The following is a 20,835-nucleotide window of genomic DNA, read 5'->3' on the forward strand; positions in this document are numbered from 1 at the left end:
CTCTCTCTCTCTCTCTCTCTCTCTCTCTCTGTGTGTGTGTGTGTGTGTGTGTGTGTGTCTTATCTATGTCCCTAATTAGTATTCATGTTTACCTTGTTACAAGATAAGCAGGTCTACGTATTATTTTTTTGTACTTACATAACCATCACTAGCAGCATTACCATTCACTGCTGAATGTTGTTGTTTTTATTACCTACTTATACCTTCAACAATTATTTAAAACCCAGACAGCCTCGACAATGCACATGAAATCCAGCCAAAGCAAGGTAAAGGCCACACTCTTCAAAAAAATAATAAATGTACTTTTGATAAATATATGGATTACTCACCAAGACTACGTTCGTAAAGTGAATGATGCTAAAGTCAATTAAAAGAAGCAATTAATGTCAGGATCTTTAATTGGCTTCGATAATTTTCTCCCCACCTGTTTTGTTCCCCTTGGCCTGCACCCTTCTCACAGGAAATAGAGAGATAAATAAATGAATAAAATAGAAGCAACACACTGCACCACACTACGCATTATTAACCTCCATGAACACAATGTAAATAAACACAGCGCCTTATTGCATGTGCCTCTTCACGCCGCGATGAAAGACTGACATAAGAATGAAATGCATCAGGACTATAGGAGAGCCTTGTTTATGTTTACTGATACCCCTCCCCCCTCCCCTTCCCTCCATCCACCCACTAACCTCCCTTCCACTCTTCCATCCATCCCCTCATCCATAACCCAGTAACTTCACTTTTCACTTCATCCAACCATCTCTTCCTTCCATTCTTAAATCCATCCACTTATTTAGCACCCATTCAGCATTCCACTCATCTCTATCACTCATCCATTCACCCTATCCACCTATCCCTTCCTTACATCCATCCACTTATCTTATCCACTCAACTCTCCACTATCAACCTCATCCACCCAACCATCCAATTGCACTTCATCTGCCCATCACTTCCAGCCTCCCTTGCGCCGACCATTACATATATCCACCCTGCTTCTCCCCTCACCCCCCACCAGGCCCGCCTAGTGCAATATTTACCGCAACAAATGTCACGGTCACTGATATTCAGCCTCTTCTTCTTCTTCTTCTTCTTCTTCTTCTTCCTCGTCGTCTTCCTCTTTCTTCAGTGCTCGAGTCTCAAGTGGGAAAGTCATGCAATACTTCTCAGCCATGCACAACACTTGGGGCTCTCTCTCTCTCTCTCTCTCTCTCTCTCTCTCTCTCTCTCTCTCTCTCTCTCTAACAAGACGGAAAGATAAACAAGTAAGGGAAACAGAAGATTGGACAAAAATTGGTAAGACAGGAAAACTGACACACACACACACACACACACACACACACACACACACACACACACACACACACACACACACACACACACACACACACACACACAACAAGGATAAACACGTCAGGAAAAAAACAGAAAAGAAGAAAGAAACTGCTAGGAAAGATGGCAAAAATTGATAACACGCACACACACACACACACACACACACACACACACACACACACACACACACACACACACACACACATTCACACACACTCCTCCACAATGCACGGGCCTGATGTCACCTTCACTTCGTCGGGTAAATTTAGCTCGTGAACCAAAAAATAACATGTCGGAAACGTGCGAGGCAGTTAGCAGGAAATTTGTGGGGGAAAAAAAGAAGAAAAAAAAATGCCACAAAAAAAAAAAAAAAAAAACAGTAGAAATATCATAATTAAAAAAAAAAAAAAAAACTTGATAAATATAAGACAAGAGAACACATGAGAAGAACAAAGACCAGAACACCTATCAGTTTATAAAAAGGGCATTTGTATATAAATTTACCACTACTCGTGAACTACATGCGTGGTGGAAGAACAGGATAGATACAGAATAAGGCTCTCTCCCCGCCCATCACTCCCTCCGACAGCGGCTCGGCATGAAAGCAGGCAGAAGAGGTTATGAAATGGGAAGGATGCGGCAGGAATGTATGGGAAGGTCCAACAGATGCACGGGAAAGGGGAAATGAGGTAAGAGGAATGTATGGGATGTCCAGAGAGGGCGTGAGATAAAGGAATGTTATAAAAGGAAGTGTATGGGACGATAATAATAAAAAAAGGGGAATAAAATAAATAGGAATGAATGAGACGTCCAAGAAATTAATAAAAAAAAAAACTATACGATAAACTGGAATGCAAAAATCGTTCAGGAAAAGAAAAAAAAAATAATAAATAAATAAATAAAAGATGAAAAGGAAAAATACAGAATAGCCACCATGACAAATGCGAGTCATAAACCAGAGCGGCCTAAAGGGAAGTGTCTTTACAGGTGGGCGTAAGAATGTGTGAGGGACAGCACGTAGGCCTCACCTGGCGGGACAGCGCGGCCACGTCTTCCTTGGTCTCCTCGCTGTCCCAGGTGCGCTGCAGGTACTGGCCCACCTCGCGCCGCACGTATGGGAACAGCTCATTCTGGAAGGGAAGGCGCGATAGAGGCATGTGAAGTACGTTATAGTTATGTTAGTTAGGTTATAGTTAGAATGACTGATAATTTTCTCTCTCTTTTTACACATACGCTTTTGTTACTTCCTGCTTCCCTGTGTCTGGTTGAAATTTGTCTTTATAACTCTGGAAAGGGAGGACTTGGCGTGATAGAAGCATGTACAATATTTTAGTAGTTAGTTAGAAAGACTAGTAAATGCTCTGTTTTACTCTTACTTATGTTACGTCCTTGGTTTCGTGTGTCCGGTTAAAATTGCCTACACAATTCTGGAAAGGGAGAGTAGGTGTGATCGAGGCGGGTAAAACGTCTTATAGATAGTTTGTTACCGCGACTCGTTAATGCCTTGTAATCTCACGCACACTTATATTATGCTTTGTCTCCTTGTGTTTGATTTAAATGTGACCTATTCACTACGTTCATCATTCTCACAAAGACGAAGGTATGTAAAGTGTCTTCTACTTACCCTGGCAGTACTTGGAAATAACCCCTTCACTCTTAACCTCTTCCATATTCACATTACTTCTTTGTCTCCAGTACTTCGTTAATTTACTTATATCATTGTGACTATGTATGATAAAGGAACATAAAATACCTTCAAGTTGGTTAGCACCCTTTTATTCTTAAGCACACTTGTATACATTACTTTTGTGCCTTCTTCTACCTTGCTAAAATGCTCCTATTTACTACCTGCATCATTCTGAAAAAGGGAGATTATGCATGACGAATCCACAAAGCAAAAAAAAAATATCTTCCCTTTAGTTATCACGACTCGGAAATAACCTAAGTACTCTTACACACACACACACACACACACACACACACACACACACACACACACACACACACACACACACATAGACACTTTCATAAATTCTCTGCCCTCTTGTACCTTGCTGAAATGTACCTATCCACTACACGCATCATTCTGGAAGGGAGGATTAAGCAAGATACAAGACACACAAATCATATTCTAGCTAGTTATCACCTCTATTCTTACCCACACCTACCTACATCACCTCCTTGCCCTCTTGCCAAAATGCACCTGTTCACTACATAATTCCGAAAGACGAGATAAAGAATGATAAAAAGACACACAAAAAAATAAACTACCTTCCAATTACTTCACGCAAGAAAGTAACAACATTACGCACACTTAAAACTACTTTTCCGCCACCCTGTACTTATCTCAAACGCACCTGTTCACTACCCACTCATTACCAGCACGACTATATCTTCACAGTACTAATAAACTCGTACATAAAAAACCTGCGCGATATAGAGACGTAATATCGCACATGGCATTAGAGGAGATAAGTGTCATGAAAGCGAGTGTGCATGACCGTGTGGAAGCGTGAGCCCCTGGGGAGGAGAGAGGCAAGGGGGGGGGAGGGTAAGGGGATGGAGGAGGGGAGTGAAAGTATTCATGAGTGCGTGCCTCTTTTTTACTACAGCAGGATTCTCTCTCTCTCTCTCTCTCTCTCTCTCTCTCTCTCTCTCTCTCTCTCTCTCTCTCTTTCCATTAGGGCCTGACACTTCAGTGGACCTTTTTCATTATTTCTGTTGCTCGTACCCAGTGCTCCTCTTGCGTAGAGAGAGAGAGAGAGAGAGAGAGAGAGAGAGAGAGAGAGAGAGAGAGAGAGAGAGAGAGAGAGAGAGAGAGAGAGAGAGAGAGAGAGAGAGAGAGAGAGAATCCTTCAGCACACACCCCAGCAGCACAAACCGGCGTTTCCTGCTGTAGTAAAGAAGAGGCACGCACTCATGTATACATTCACTCCCCCCTCCACCCCCCTTGCCCCCCCCTCTCTCTCTCTCTCTCTCTCTCTCTCTCTCTCTCTCTCTCTCTCTCTCTCTCCTCTCTCTCTCTCTCTGTACGCAAGAGGAGCACTGGGTAAGAGCAACAAAAATAATGAAAAAAGTTCAATGAAGTGTCAGGCCCTAATGAAAAGAGAGAGAGAGAGAGAGAGAGAGAGAGAGAGAGAGAGAGAGAGAGAGAGAGAGAGAGAGAGAGAGAGAGAGAGAGAGAGAGAGAGAGAGAGAGAGAGGAGAGAGAGAGAGAGAGAGAGAGCCCAAAAGCATTATCTACAGTTGGAGTTGCACGTGTTTTGATTGTGAGGGGGGGGGGGGGGTTCAGATACCAACACGGAAAACCAATATTTCTCTTTTTTTCCTCCTCCTCCTCCTCCTCCTCCTCCTCCTCCTTTTCCATGACGTGCTTGATTTAACCCGCTCACTGCTGTGGTTCTGAACGCCGGCTTGTGGTGATGGCCTGTGTGCGTGGTGCAGTGAAGGATGCAGGTGCTGAGAGACTGTGAGGGGGTGCAGTAATCGACACGGGAAACCATTCTGTTCTTTTCTTCCTCCACCATGACGTGATTGGTTTAACTCCAGACCTTTTACTGTTACGTCTCTCCTGTGTTACCAATCAGAGCGCTATGATGAAAAGAAAAAAAAGGCACAAACACGGGGAAAAAACAGAGAATAAGACTCAAATTTTGCTTTTTTCTATAGGCCACCAATCAGAGCGCTATGAAAAAAAAGAAAAACAGTTTGTACAGACACGGAAAACAAAACAAAACAAAACAAAAACAAAGCAAATAAAAGCTAATTCTATCTTTCTATAGACCACGAAACTATTTAAGAGACCAGCACAAGAATTAGCGTGTAAAAACTATCTGAATGACTATCTATATTAAACTTGCACACTAAAGGGCGAGAGGGACAGAGACGCAACACCACGCATAGTAACGAAGGAGGTAAGTATCATGCAGGCAGGTGTGCATGATTTTTACTTCTATGGTCATCCTAAGAAAAAATAAATAAAATAAAATAGTTTACACAGATGCAAAAAAAAAAAAGAAAGAATAAGAATAATTTTGTCTTTCCTATGCCTATAAGAGACTGCAGCACAAGAATGAACGTGTATTTAATTCAATCATGGTAAGTTCAAAAGTTGTGCAGCAGTGAAGGGGTTAAACTAGAGAGGCAGAGTTACAGAGGTGCAGGAATCACAATGACTTTTCACTGCACGGGAAGTTAGTGGCGGCAGATGAAGTGTAGATGCGGGGGAAGCCCTGTTAGTGAGTGTCCCGGAGTAACACCTCTGCCTCGTTAAGACCTCCCGGAAGAGAAAACAGACACCAATTAAAACTGCGTACATAATTAACACGTGTCACCCTCCGGACTGTAAGTGAAAGCTGTGTAGTATTAATGAAGATATCAGCTAATATTTCAAGTCGTGCCATGTATTCGTCACTGCATTTTTGATCTTGCAGTGCTGTTGAGGGTTAAAAAATTATACTCTTTCGCTAATTATATTTGATTTTCGAGTGGTATAAAGCGTTGAAAAAATACGTATTCGTCACTGTATTTCTTTTTTTATCTTGCAGTGCTATTGAGGGTTGAAAAATTATACCCTTTCGTGATCTATATTTGATTTTCGAGTGCTATAAAACGTTGAAAAAAAAAAAAAAAACACTTCCATTCACTATATTATATCTTCCACTGCTACTGAGGGTTAAAAAAGAAAGACTCTCCCGTTCACTGTGCCAGATCTTACAGTAATATAAAGAGTTAAAAGAGTCGCACACTCCCCCTCCCGTTCACTGTACTTGATCTTCCAGTGTAGTGAAAGACTTCAAAAGGAATGACTCTCCCCTTCACTACATCTGATCTTCCAATGGTATAAAGCTAAGAGAATGACACACTCTCCCTTTCACAGTACATGACCTTTCTTCCATTGCTAAAAGGAGTAAAAAAATAACGACACACTCTCGCCCTTGGTCTTTGCGCATGGCTGGCAGCGATGACCAAACCGGAAGTGGACTTTATAAATCTGAAAGCATATCTCCTGCACTCAGTACACGTGTCACTGATAACTAGGGAGTCTGGACCACCTGCAATGTAACTCATGCACATCTAGGTCAGGACGAAGAAACACACTGGGGTTGCAAGTCTACTGATAATGAAGCGATCAAAAGTGACGCCCTTCAAGCAACGAGCGGCTTCCGGGTACAGATTGATAAATGTTGCAGGGACATGAATACGGATGTCCAAGTCTCGGGGGTATAGTGTCCTCGAGAATGGCCAGCTGTAGCGACTCAAGAGGCCTGCAGTGGTTATGTGAAGAGGAGGGCAGGAGGTTTGCGAGAGGAGCAGCGTGATGGAGAGGAATGTACAGGGCAGCAGACGAGGAGGACTAAAGAGGTGGTGAATGGTCTGCGTAAGGGGAGGACTTCAGAGAGAGAGAAAAAAAGAAAAAAGGAAGAAAACAACAACGGTAAGGGGACGATGTGCACGACCAGGCTAGGCGGAGAAGAGCTGTAAAGGAACATCGACCCCCTACAGTGGGAGAGGATGTTTATGGGAGTAGGAAGAGAGCCTCGAGAAGCTGAGTGAATGCTTTTAATTTTTTTTTTCCTTTTTTTTTTGTAAGTTCCGAGAGGGGGGGGGGGGTTCGAACCTACGCGCCCCTCACTTCCCTCACGCCAAACTCCAAGTGCATCACACTCTACCCACCATCGTCTGAGAAAGGCCACATTTCAGCCAGTCAGCAGAGTGTGGTACTTGCAACAGGTTAGGCCCACCCCACCAACTTTAAAAATCTACCACTATTTTTCCTTTTCTAAACTTTCTACTACTCTGTACAAAATCTTCCTATACTTCACCAACCTTTCTATGAAAACGTTTCTTTTTTCTTTCAAGTTTGGTTCTCAAGATTACAGAAAACACAACAGAAAACAGCTCGTCTTTTTTATCACCAATTACTTCGTCTTTTCTTTTTTTCTCTCTCTCTAAACACGAGTGCCACACTGTTTCCCTCCTACAAGTATGGTTAATATCGAACAGAAAAATATAGATAAAAAAGTGTTATATATGAAATTAAGGAAGATACTCAGGGAACAGACAAACAGGTGATGCCCTAAGTGTGTTTTCCCCTAATCAACAAACTTCAGAGGCAGGCCACACCCCTTGCAGGACGCTGAAGGTGCATAATGATTGACACACGAGTAACTGAAGCAGAGAGCGGAGGGTTTACAGCGGTGGGCGTTTAGTGAGGCCTTTGGGTACACGGGATACAGGTGGACAGGTCTGTTTACACTCAGTCTCAGGTGGCAAGGAAATACCTGCCCATCCCATCCCATCCCATCCTGCAGCCATGGGAGTGTCCGGGGAGTCTATATTTTGGGTCGTGATTTTAATTTATGGGCCTTCTTATGATAACTGAATTTCTGTCCACCTCAGACATGGGAAATGGTAAAAAAAATAAATAAATAAATAAATACATAAAATAAAATAAAATAAATAAAAAATAAATAGTAAAGACTCTCTCTCTCTCTCTCTCTCTCTCTCTCTCTCTCTCTCTCTCTCTCTCTCTCTCTGACATCCACAAAACCTCTAATTCACGGATTTCTTGAGATCACACTACATGTAAATAATGACGCAGCACACACGGGCCGGCAAACTCCTCTGGGATCACCGGTGGTCACGTAGGACAGAGCAGAAAAAAAAAAAAAAAACACCCGTGCCTTGTGACTGATTAGTAAGGGGTAAGGGAGATGGAATAGCTGCATGCATACAATCTTCTCCCACGAGTGTTACGGTTGCTTCCAGTTGAGTTTGCTTGCGATTCAGACAAGGACCTTTTCCCTCGAGACAATACACGGCACTAAAAAAGATGAAAACCTTATAAGGGTCTACAAGTAAAATGAAAGGAGGGGGGGATTAAAAGAATACATTTTGCACTTTATAGGCAGTGTAATGTTTAGAGGTGGTGGCTGTGGAGCAAGAAGAAATGCCTCAGAGTGGTTGGTGATTGAGGAAGGGTGTACCAAAGAGCAGTTAAAGGGTTAATTAATACAGCACCATATTCTGAAACACTTCTGCGCCGCACTACGCTATATTCAAAAGGCTCCAGTGCTCGTAATTGAAGTGAGCATGTTTTTCCAAGGGTGTTTTTACGGTTGTAGTGACAGATTAACAAGCTTCCTACAACATGGACAGGAGAAAAACTCTTGAGAACCCAGCTAATCATTTCCGCGGCCTTGGAGAAGAGCCGTGGTGAGAGAGCAAAGCGTTTCTGAATAGGGGGCACAGTGGATATCTCGTTCTATATTCTGTCCACTTCACCCACTGAGCAGCAAACATACAGCCACCAGTAATCTAATATCAAAGTATCATTGGTCCCCCCCCACGTTTTTTTTTTTTTTTTTTTTATACGAGACTAGCCATTCAGACAAGGACCTTTTCCTCTAACCCCTTCAGTACTATATGCGACAATTGACAACACTAAAAAAATGTATAAAAACTAGTACTGCCGCTATATATTACTGTTGGTGTAAGTTTTTTTTTTTATTTATTTATTTTATTTTTTTTCAATCCTAATATCACCGTGAACTTCAGCCAGTTATCCTATCCTGCTCTTCAGTGCCATTTGACCCTGTTGCTGTGGTGTCTTCCATCAGTCAGTCAGTCAGTCAGTCAGTCAGTCAGTCAGTCAGTCAGTTAGTCAGTCAGTCAGTCAGTCAGTCAGTCAGTCAGTAAGTCAGTATTACTCTTCAGTTTACCTCAGCATTAACTCCATTCCTCTTACTAAACCTAGAATTCAAAACGTTTCTATTATTTGTTTACCTTGTCATTATGGTCACTCCTTGCTTGGTCAGCCCACAAGGTGTTACTGTCCTCGCGGAATAGGATGGAAGTTGTGTGAGAACTCCAAGTCCCTCATTTAGAAACGCTTTGCTCGCTCACCACGCTTATTTTCAAAGGCCACAGAGCTGATCACCCAGGTTCTCAAGAGTGTTTCTTTTATTAATAACACAGAAAGCTTATCGATCTGCCACTAAAACCGTAAAAACACTCTTAAAAATCCGTGTAACTTCTACTACAGCCTTTTGAATGTAGTGAAGGTGCGGCGCAGGAGTGTTTCAGAATACGGTCCTAAGTTCTACCCATAGATCGGACTACGAACACTGTAACCTCTCTCCGGGCGGCCATAGCTGGCAGTCACGAGTCTAGCACGTGATCGGCAAAACTGCAGGTGAATGACTTGTCTCCACTCCGCTCGCTCGCTCGTCTGCATAATGATATTCACTAATGCATTTCTTCACCTCTGCGACTTTACCTGCATAGTTCACTTGTATTCTTATACATTATAGTACCGTCAATGACCACGATGCATTACAGAACGGTGAATTAATTGATTGAGTGACTGACTGACCGATTTAAAGGTCCGTATTTTCAAGGGCCACAGAGATGATTAGCCGAGTTCTCAAGAGTATTTCTCCTGCTAATAATGTAGAACTCTTGTTGATTTGCCACTGGAACCGTAAAAAATCACTCTTAAAAACCCGTGACACTTCAACTAGAACCTATTGAAAGTAGTGTTTTAGAATGTGGTCCTTACAATACAACGTTAGTACAAGATCATATTGCACGGCCAGCCTAAAACATAGCAGAGGTCCATGTCACCCTGAAAAAAAAATAAACAAATAAATAATAATAATAATAATGATAATAAACAAATAAATAAATAAATAAATAAAAGAGGTACCAATCATAAAGCAAACAAACAAGGAGGAATCACCACTGTACTTCGGTGGAATGGGACTTCGAATGACCTCATGCTTTATACTGAGGAGGAAGCCAAGCAGAGCAACCACCAGCACAGCCCCACCACCTGCAGAATACACTGGCCCAACGTTATCTCAGTTCTTCCAAGTTTGTGTTGCCTTCCAGTTTTCTCACCTGCACCATCTTCAACATACGCACACGCCACAAAGACCACTGGCCCCATCCAACCTCTGCGTGAGAACTGTGGGTCATGGGCGTGTATAGGCGTTATAAAATATAGAGACCCAACACTTGCCAGCTTATTACTGCCAGACGGGGATGTGGTCATGGTTAATATTTGAATTTTCCTTGCCCTTAGTATTATCATGTATTGCCAAGTTCATAATAGACAGAACGAGAAAGAGAGAGAGAGAGAGAGGGTGCGAGGGGGAGAGAGGGGGGGGGTAGTTTCGTTCGGTGTTGCGGCCTGGAGAACCCGTGTCAAATAACGTCTCCCACAGTTTGCCACAGACAGGTTTATATGTAATTTACTCCACTGGTATTATTATCACCTTCACCTCCTTCACTCCTCCCCGCCCGAAGGTAACTCCGCTACAACGTTCGTATATTTCTCAACAAAAATTTCTCTCTCTCTCTCTCTCTCTCTCTCTCTCTCTCTCTCTCTCTCTCTCTCTCTCTCTCTCTCTCTCTCTCTCTCTCTTTTAATTCGCTCCTCGCATTTAGTGGTGGATAAATTAGGACCTAGAATATTCATCACTGCTTGGGCGACACTCTTGTTGGTTCCTTGATAGAAGAAGAAGAGGAAAAGAACATAAGAAAATAAGGGAAGCTGCAAGTAGCCATCCCTAAAAGAAGAAGAAAACGAAGAAAAAGAAAACGAAGAAGAAAAAGAAGACGAAGGAGGAAAAGAAAAAGAAAAGAAGAAGAAGAAGAAGAAGAAGAAGAAGAAGAAGAAGAAGAAGAAAATGATGATGATGATGATGATGATGATGATGATGATGATGATGATGATGTTGATGAAGACGAAAAAGAAGAAGAAGAAGAAGAAGAAGAAGAAGAAGAAGAAGAAGAAGAAGAAGAAGAAGAAGAAGAAGATGATGATGATGATGATGATGATGATGTTGAAGAAGAAGAAGAAGAAGAAGAAGAAGAAGAAGAAGAAGAAAAAGATGATGATGATGATGATGATGATGATGATGATGATGATGATGAACAAATCGTGAGCAGTATAGAAGTATCTAGCAAAATCCACCCTTATACCCTCTTGGAAATTAAAATATAAATAAACAAACAAACAGATAGATGAATACATAAATAAATAAATAAATAAATAAATAAACAATAAAAGTAAACAATAAAAAAGAACATTCATATTAGCAATTTAAATCTTAGGCATAAGAAGCTAAGTTTCTTCTTATAGAATTAAAATTTTAACTATAACTGAATAATCACCACAATTATCATCAGCCTGTGTAATTCTTCACGAAGAGGACTTCCCAGAGTTACAGTACAGTTACTCGTACTGCTACACACCACGACCACACTACCCTGCCTTGAGACGTCTGGGCGAATTGGCTTTCAGTGTGCGAGGGGACATGTCTAAATTCCATCAAGCCAGAGATTCGAACCTCGGTGCTCAAGACCAAAAGACAAGCGTGCTGCCACCTACGATTAAACCACTGAGGATGACACCATTTTGATATATATATATATATATATATATATATATATATATATATATATATATATATATATATATATATATATATATATATATATATATATATATATATTTTTTTTTTTTTTTTTTTTTTTTTTTAATGCAACATTTAGTAGTAGGTGTAATAGTGACTAGTGTTACTGTGACATTCAACAGGGAATATTTTCAAACCTGGTACCGTTTTATCCAAATTCTAACATCCTCTAGTGAGTTACTCGGGATTTCAAAAGCGCTTTCATGATTTGAGATAAACAAAAATTCTGCATCGGCAAAGGGAACATCCATGAGAACCAGACTAATCATCTCTGTAGCCTCTGAAAGTGGTCGTGATGAAAAGAGCGCTGCAAAATAGAGGCAATGATGATCAGCTCAGGTGTGTGTGTGTGTGTGTACCGATGTCCTATACTCACCTTAACGAAACTGATGGATGTTGTTGTGCCCTCAATGTCCAGTAATATAACACTGGCGTCCTTCACGATTCTGGACACACACGCCTTGTCTCGCTTCATGGCTGTAATGAGCAGATAGTAGCAGTATTAGGTAAATGGCCCGGCGTCCCCACAGCCCTCACTGATTGTTTGTTATGGTACTACTTACGTTAAGATCTCGTATATAAATTTTAGTATAAACTTTACTATTTATTGCCTTCACTTATCTATATATGTTAAAGAAAAAATAACATAGTTTCTTTAACATTTTCCATTATGTATTTGCAGTACTTTAGGAAGAAAGAATTCCTTTATATACGACCTGCCCAGCAAGGGATAGTATCCATTTTTCTTTGTCCTCTCTTAATAATATGACTATATGTGCTTGATATTTTTGTTTGAATGAAATGTATAGTAGTTTTAGGCTTAATTGAAGCGCGTTAGGTGTTTGTTTGGAGTTGCCATGGCGGCTACGTGGCAGGGGGGGGACACACCGCCCGGAACAGCCGTCAACACACCCAGGGAAGAGAGTGGAAACAAGATCAAAATATCTATGAATAAAAAGGATAATTAAAGTATATAAGTAAAATAACACTCATAGAAAATTATTTTCTTTCCTATGAATATATCAATAGAAGAAATTACTGGGTTAATGCTTAAAAATAGACAAATTATGACATTACGTTTCCACTTTCTATTCCTCCACGGGGTGCGAGAGGCGGCCAATAGGAGCGAATGTTGCAGAGCGACTAGGCCAGTGCACTGTGAGAGGCGGGGGAGGGAGGACTGCACTCTGTTGCTCTTGTGGGGTGCTTTGCAATACTAAAATCTCGTACTTAATTGTTGTCATTATTGGTGAGCAAGGTAAGAAAGACGCCTGCGTTGTGTCCGAGGGAACGAGGTGTTTGTGAGTGCGGTAGATGGCGGGAAAAACGTGCCAATCTGTGAGGGGCGAGGAGGGACGCCCTGAACACCGGCCTGTCAAACTCATTTACCACATTGCCTTCCTCCACCACGCACTGCCACGCTTAATTGCTCCCCCCGTGGTGTCAGGAGCCCGGTGTGGTGAGGCCTGGTCCGTGTGTGGTGGTGGTGGGCGATGGTTGGCTAGTTAGGCGGTGGTGGGTGGGTGGTCACTGCCCTCAACCTCACCCACTTTGCCTCACTGCTCATTGGTGGTGTTGTGGTGTGGTGGTGTGTGCTGGAGTGATTGCTTGGGTTAGATTTTTATTATATGTTGTGTTTGTATTATTTCAGTGTATTTCTCTTGGTTACGTAAACTTCGTGTGTCTAGGGTGCTGTGGGGACCGTGTGTAGCGTGGCGGGCTGTATTTGGTAGGTTTTATGCTATTTCATTTGTCTATGTAGGAGAAAGCTAAAAAAAATATATATATTTAATCATGATACACGTGGCAGGTAGATTGCATGTAGGCTGCAGTAGATTAGGTAAGGCTTGGTTACCTAATTATGTATTCACGAGGGTAATGAACTATGTAAGTTCAAAAAAGTGAGTGAAAAAAATATGAAGTCCAAGTGGCAGTGCTGAGAATGTTTTTTTTTTTGTTTTTTTTTTCATTCATTACAGCAATGAAATGTGTACAAGTCAAGCATACTAGGAGACGGGTGGGGGAGGGGGGGGTGGGGGGCTGCAGTAGCTTAAGTCAGCGACAATCCAGGGGAAGGTAGTCGTGATATCAAACTTACTTCCATCAGACCAGGGCATTCAGGGAAGGGAACTCTCTAGCTGTCCAGTCTTGTCAGGGAAGATAGGGACATTGAATTCATTTGTCATACTTTTTTTTTCTTTTTCTTCTTTAGAAATTGTAAATGATCCACAAGAAAGTTTTGGAATGAATTGTATTAGTCTAGAATTGTACTGCTTTTTTCACACGGAACTTTTTACCATATCATTATTTGTGAATCTAAATATTAGATCTGATAAAGTCGTATTTGAGTAAAGATTAATGTTAGGATCCTCTCCACTAATAGCAAGTACATGTTTTCTAGTGTCCATTTTGTGTGTTTTGCACTAATAGAAGCGTAATCTCCTAGGAAACCTCCAGTTTTGTGAAAATGGAAGAAGGTGTAGGTCTCAGTCAAACAAAGATATTTGGGGTATTTTCTGATGTATTTTTCACAAGCTACCCAAGAAGAATGTTTATTTGATTTACTAAAACAGAATATGGAAATTTATTTTGTTGTAAACTGAGGGTCTGGTGACCAAAGTGAGAAGTGCTGCTCAGTGATATACTCTCAGGATGGAGTCAGAAGCTTTGGGTTCAGTGACAAGGAGGATTACTTACTGCTTGTGAGGTGTTTGCATTTACTGTCTTGGGTAAATGTTGAGTGGCATTGGCACTGGCCCCTGAAATGACCGTGACAAACTTGAAAATATTAGTGTGATGGCACCACTGAAAGAATAATGTGCAAAAATGTGCAGATAACATGCTGAGTTGGAAATTCTTCTGTACTGTGCGACAAATATGCATTTTACTTGGCTTTTATATGTGAAGAAATTGGAGTCTATCAGTACAACATAATTTCAATATTTGCTGCCAATGATTCATAATAATCTTTAAAAATCTATAATTCTGAAAAGAATTAAAGTGAAAATTGGTGGTGCAGTGCTGCAATTATCCATTTATTCCTATCAGTGTACATGTTGCAGAGTATATCTTTCTTATTGATGGATATGTTTATTCTTTAAAGAAATAGTGTGAGCATGGTAGTGGTGATAGTTTTGGGAATGGTCCTGTATTGAGTTCCTGGTAGGTAGCCTGTGATGTGTAATTGTTCTATATTAGAAATGTTTGGCTGAATAAATAGGTTTCATACAGAACTGCAAAAAATGGCTACTGGCTGCCACTTTATTACTTTAATGAGTTAGTACTGTACATAATTATTGTGCTGAAATGGAAGAACTATGTGAGTCTTTGTGTTGATGTCAAAGGTGAAGTTGTGGTGAACTACATACTCCAGTAATACAAAACAGAATCTGCCAGTGTAAATATGCATTGACCAGAATCATTAGTGCAAGGACACGGGGTCTGGTCTGATACCTTGACCCTGTAATGGAGCCGTGACAGACTGATTCTTGAGACCAACAGTGTATTTGTGTGTTTGTAAGTACACAGTACAAAACAGCTATTAGACTAAAAAGTCAGTGTAGCATGTGTTCCTAATTGAGTGTCAAACAAATGAAAAAAAAAATGAATGAGAGCACTGTCCCCAGGCCAGTGACATGTGCCCCTTGGTGCTGGTGAACCTGTTGGCACACTGAGCAGATCCAACCATGTGTGTCACTTGCAGTAAACAATACATGGCATCCCTGGACTCCTCTTGAATTGTCTGCCTGAGAATTATTGTAGCAGGAAGATCACTGCCTTCCTCTGCATCTTTGTTTCAGGCCAATAGAAATTTCATGGTGGTTATGTCTTGCCACCAAGATTATTGTTGGACAGGGTTGATCTTAGCTGTACATTTGTTAGAGTAGTGAAACTTGTTTGTATTTGCTCTAGTTGTTGAATGAGCTTCACAGAGTGTTACTTGAAGAGCAGATATCGAGTGCATTAACTTATGTGTGGATTAGTGTTGCAGCCTTGAGGTGTTCAGGTTAGCTCACTAGGCTTACAATTGAGAGGTCTTGGGTTTGAAATCCCAGCATGACAGATAGTTTAGGTTTGTCTCCTTTCACGCTGTAGACTATATTTACCCAGTACAGGTAAGGTATAGGATGTAAGTGGAGGAGTTGTGACTTGGCAGTTCCATCAAACCAGCATGAGCCAGTGTGGCAAGGTATACAGCTCAGCTGTTAGAGGATCTGCCAGTAACTGCTGGACTTGTATTAGCTGATGAAAATGCTGTGGATTATTTTGATTGTTGCACCAGTTCATCATTATCTTGATGCAGCATTGCAACTGACCCAAAACAAGCAAACATTCATACATGCTGCATTGGCTCTGAAGGTTGCATCATGACAGGCATGACCATGACATTTGCACTTAAGTAGATATTTGCCTATACAGCAGTTCACGAAGTCTTGCACTTGCATTACATATTTATTTCTGGGTGATTATGGGAGATGTTGGTCAGAGAGGATAAATGAAGGATTTCAAAAGCACATAAGCCACAGGATATGGCTAATAGTTGACTTTCATTTCATCTCATTTATTCACAGCTTTGCAGGAGACTGCCTTGTTTAGTAATGGGTAAATTCCTATACGAATGAAGTTGGAACTGAGTGCCTGGACTAGTGGATTATAAGCAAATGGAGTTTGATATTGGAATCTACTCTGTCCAAACATGGAAGGAGAAATGAGAGGATGTTTTAAGTTATGAAAATGAGGATAATATTGTTAAGATGTTGGACAGAAAACACAAGAGTGAAAGACAAAAGGCACAAACTTTGATATTTATATATGTATTCTAAGATCTCATCATGGAGTAGAAGTCAAAGTTAAGATTTTAGAGGTTTGAGTGAGTCATTTGAGTTGCCCATAAGACAGACGGGGTAAGATTAGTGAAAGTTTGCGGGAAGAGTATAGTGTGTTCAGTGAAAGAATGAGTTGTGGAATGAAGAATGTGAAATGCACCATCAGGAAGTAGCTATGTGTGGACAGAATGGAGGAAGGTGAAGTGAGATGACATCAGTTTAAGAGAAAAGAATAAATGTTCTGATTTCAAATAGATTGTTTTGTCAAATGGGAAAGTAGAACATTGGAGTATATGAAAGAAAGGAATGAAATTTGCAAAGATCAAGTCCATTAAAATGAGAAAATTTGTATTGCTATAAAAAAAGAAAAGAAATAAGCTTCACATTATCACAGGTGGAAATAATGAAAGGACTGATTTAATAGAATTGGTATAATTTAGTGGCTGATAGGTAGCATGTGTGGCATTAATCAAGTGTACGAAAAATTAGTTATTAAATGATAAGAACCCGAGATAATTTAAGTAATCACAGTATTTTATGTATAAAAAGTTAGGTAGTTCTGAACAGCAGGATGCTGAAAATTTTAGGCAGATGTTAAGGGAACTAAATTTGTACATTTCATGCATATGGCTACAACTATGGAATAATGATTCTTTTAACAGTATCTAATGTGAAAGATGTAACACTGATTGGGATGTGTGGGGAGAGTGAAGAGACCATTAGGTAGGTGCAAAATAAATGTTCAAGGAGATTGTGGATAGTACATACATGGCTTTCATGGGTGTTCTCCCAAATCTGATCAGTTGATCAAGTTGTGTAAGGAAGAGGATTGAGGTGCAACGACTAAAATAGCTGTGCTGTCTGATCTGGCTAAGAAGATTGGCAGGTTGTGCTGTGCAATTGACCACTTGTATTGTGCTGTGAAAGTCAAGTCTTTATCTCCTAGAAGTCTTACTAATTCTAGAAGTTGACATACTGTGATCCCAAGTATTCTTGTAAGGTATTTTTCAAGGTCCATCTTAGTAGCAGTCCTGTATCTCGGTGCTTGCTTTTTTTCTAGTCAATGAATTCTCCAATATCGCAACCAACTTTGGATTTCTGCGCAGTATTGTACACTTTATAAGCTTGTCATCATGTGCCAGTGAATAGATCCATTAATTTGTAATGAACAACCTGATAGTGATATTTTTATATGTCAAGTTCATATGGTTTTGGTTGATTTATTTATAATTTTTATGGACTACATTAATCAATTTTTGTTTTCTGTCCAGGTTGAAAACACCATGGATGTTCTAGTTCTTGGTGCTGTTGTGCTGGTCCTGACTCTTGTGGTATATCTGGTGGCCACGCTGGGCACCAAGGAGACACCATTTGAAGACATTGCTAACCAACGTCAAAAGTTTGAAAATGCACACAGCAAGGCAGAGAAGCAACAAAAGAAGCCCAAGGTAAGTTGCCAAACATGCATCATATTTGAATTTTTCAACTTATCCTAATGGTTGACAATTCAAATTATAGCCTTAAGCAAGCATTAATCATTTCCTGTCTTGAAGACAAACAAGTAAAGTTTGAGCTGTATTTATGTTGCTGTATTTTAGATTAAGAAAGGATAAGTAATATTGCTTATGTTTATTAACTTATAATGATGCATATTAATTCATATAGGTAAAGAAGCCAAAAGGTAAAAAAGAGGAAGGCGACCCAACTGGAGCTACATCAGCACAGGAAATAGAGGCAGAATGTGAACCAACTGCATCACCGCCGGCACCGGAGCCTTCACCGTCACCCCAGCCCAGTCAGGTATTTGTTGTGTGTGACAAGTCATTGTGAGGAGTGGTGAATGTCTGAATCTCATGAGGGTAATCACATCTTTTGATATGGAGCACAGGCTAGTGGGTGGAGTGCTCAAGAGGAAAGACAGGTACTCATCTTAATCTAATACTGAACAACATAGTCTCCTTGGTGATTGCTTCAGGACTTGTTGCTCAGTATTCTTCATTGATATCAAAATACATTGCTTTGTTTTGTGCCATTCTTTTAAGATACAGGAACTTATTCTAGTGAGTGTTCAAGTCCAGCATAGGGTAAAGGATTAATATAAATAAATGTGTTCACAATTCTATTTCCAAAAAGAAGCAGGAGGCAAAGAACTAAAAGATGGGAACATAGTTTTAGAGGTGTCTTAATACTCACCTTTTGAAATAGTTTAAGCCATGAGGAGAAAACAAACAGGAAGAACATTACAGACTTTACCAGTAATTAATGAGGTGGATGTCAGAATAGGGTCAGTAGAGTGCAGCAAGGATACATGTGGAGAGAGAGAGAGTGTGAGCAGCTAGCAGGTTAGAAGAGTATGTAGTAACCATAGAAATAACAGTAGAAGACTGATAGAGATTGAATATTCCAGCACTGATTGGTGATCACAGTAGTTTGTTAGAGAGGAGGAACTGATAAGATGAACTTAGAATTCCTTTCTGTTTAGGATGGCTGAGAGAGCTGAACCTCCATATGCTGGAGCAGTATTCCTTACAGGGATGAGTAAGGCCTGTGAAAAGTAACCAGGAGGAAAAGTAGAAGCAGATGGAACACAGAACAGCTTCATGGAAACTGTTTACCAAGAGAAGAGATATGAAATTTCTAGTTGAGATTTTTTTGAAGCACAGTCCATGTGTGTTCAGTGTTAAAGAGGGGGTAATTATCTGGAAGGTTGTTTCAAGTGGATAGATGAAGGAATTGAGTTTTTGAGGCATTGAATATTACAAGGTTTGTCTCGTCTCATTCTGAAAAAATAGAAAGATCAAGAGTTAGGCATTATGTGGCTTCTCTGCTGTTTAAACTACTGTGTTAGGCAAGTGGCAAATCACATTGAGAAATGCTAGTTAGGGTCATGAGTGTAAGAGTGGATAGGACAAGAAGTTTTGAGAAGGTAGTTTATGAATAATAGGAATTGGGTGGGTGATATCACAGAATGCTGTAGAACACCACTGTTAATGAGTTTAGAAGGGAAATGGTGCCCATTAACCACTGCAGTGATAGAAAGGAAGCTGTCTTAAATTTTGTTTGCTACTGGTTGTTGTATCCCATGTTAAATGTTTATGTGAGAACTTATATTTTTCTTGTTCAGTGCTTCATTACAGCTTATAAGTTAAATGTTCTATCCTCAGTGATTTTAAGGTTATTACTTTTAAGTATTGCTCTTTGAACTTCCACTATACTATAACTTCAGATGCATTACATGAAATCCCCATTAAACTTGTGTGAAAATGTATTCATATGTGCAATCTTCATACAAGTTGTGCATGTTTGAAATAATCAGTGTACAAAGGATTTTATTGATTAATTCATTAATGGAAATGTAGAAAAGACTTAGTATTGCTACTAAAGGTAGAGGAATCAAATGTAGGTTGGTAGACAGGCCAAGTGCAGAGGTGGTTTGGCCACAAGAAATGAATGGCTGGAAGTGAGATGGCTAGATTACATAGAAGTGCAATGCTATATGTTATGTGTGCAAGAGGATAACATAAGTGAAACTGGAACACGATGAAAGAGAAGTGTGACAATTAGTATATGCAAAGACAAGATTTAGTGATAGATTTTAGTGTCTGGAGTACATGGCTTGATTTTGGTGCAAAACAGAAACCACCTTGTCCAGCTGATTCTGATTTTATTAAAAATTACATAATTATTGGGCATCATGAGGTTTTGTAGTATAACAGCAAGAGAGAGAGAGAGAGAGAGAGAGAGAGATAAAAGTATAACAGAGAGAGAGAGAGATAAAAGTATAACAGAGAGAGAGAGAGAGATAAAAGTATAACAGAGAGAGAGAGAGAGAGAGAGAGAGAGAGAGAGAGAGAGAGAATATATGCCTGTGCACAACTTGATATGTTATTGAATTTGACACATGGCTTACACCTTTTCTGCATGTTGTGTACTTGCAGCTCTTTTTAGTTGTGCTGAGCTGCCAGGCTGTGACCCAGATTAGTTTTGATTTGCCTATAGTTTGCTGATTTAGGTCACTACTTACACATTGTTAGCAGTTATTGATAAGCCTCACTTTAAGTCTTAGGTTTCTTTTGGACTCGGCTGCGATCACAGTTATTGTTTTGTCTTCTGGTATATTGTGAAGTCATTTTTTTACGTAAAGTTCCCAGTCACTTGCATGCCATGTTTCTCTGAGAATTATTGGTGTG

At 40.3% G+C, this 20,835-nt stretch overlaps 2 protein-coding genes across 2 annotated transcripts in view; one reads left to right on the top strand and one right to left on the bottom strand.

Annotated features, from left to right (window-relative positions):
- LOC135099958 (enolase-phosphatase E1-like) overlaps positions 1–12,370 on the bottom strand; it is a 50,141-nt gene extending 37,771 nt beyond the window's left edge. The window contains 2 exon segments of the mRNA XM_064002702.1: positions 2,364–2,465; positions 12,196–12,370. Of these exon segments, the coding sequence (XP_063858772.1) occupies positions 2,364–2,465; positions 12,196–12,294 (201 nt within the window). The 5' untranslated portion in view covers positions 12,295–12,370.
- Positions 12,371–13,321: 951 nt separating this feature from the next.
- The window catches only part of LOC135099960 (ribosome-binding protein 1-like), a 51,249-nt gene continuing 43,735 nt past the window's right edge, over positions 13,322–20,835 (top strand). Inside the window, exons 1-3 of the mRNA XM_064002708.1 lie at positions 13,322–13,431; positions 17,917–18,093; positions 18,311–18,445. Coding sequence (XP_063858778.1) covers positions 17,929–18,093; positions 18,311–18,445 — 300 coding nt within the window. The 5' untranslated portion in view covers positions 13,322–13,431; positions 17,917–17,928. The remainder of the gene's footprint in view (positions 13,432–17,916; positions 18,094–18,310; positions 18,446–20,835) is intronic.

The sequence above is a fragment of the Scylla paramamosain genome, chromosome 4 (assembly GCF_035594125.1).
Source record: "Scylla paramamosain isolate STU-SP2022 chromosome 4, ASM3559412v1, whole genome shotgun sequence".
NCBI lineage: Eukaryota > Metazoa > Arthropoda > Malacostraca > Decapoda > Portunidae > Scylla > Scylla paramamosain.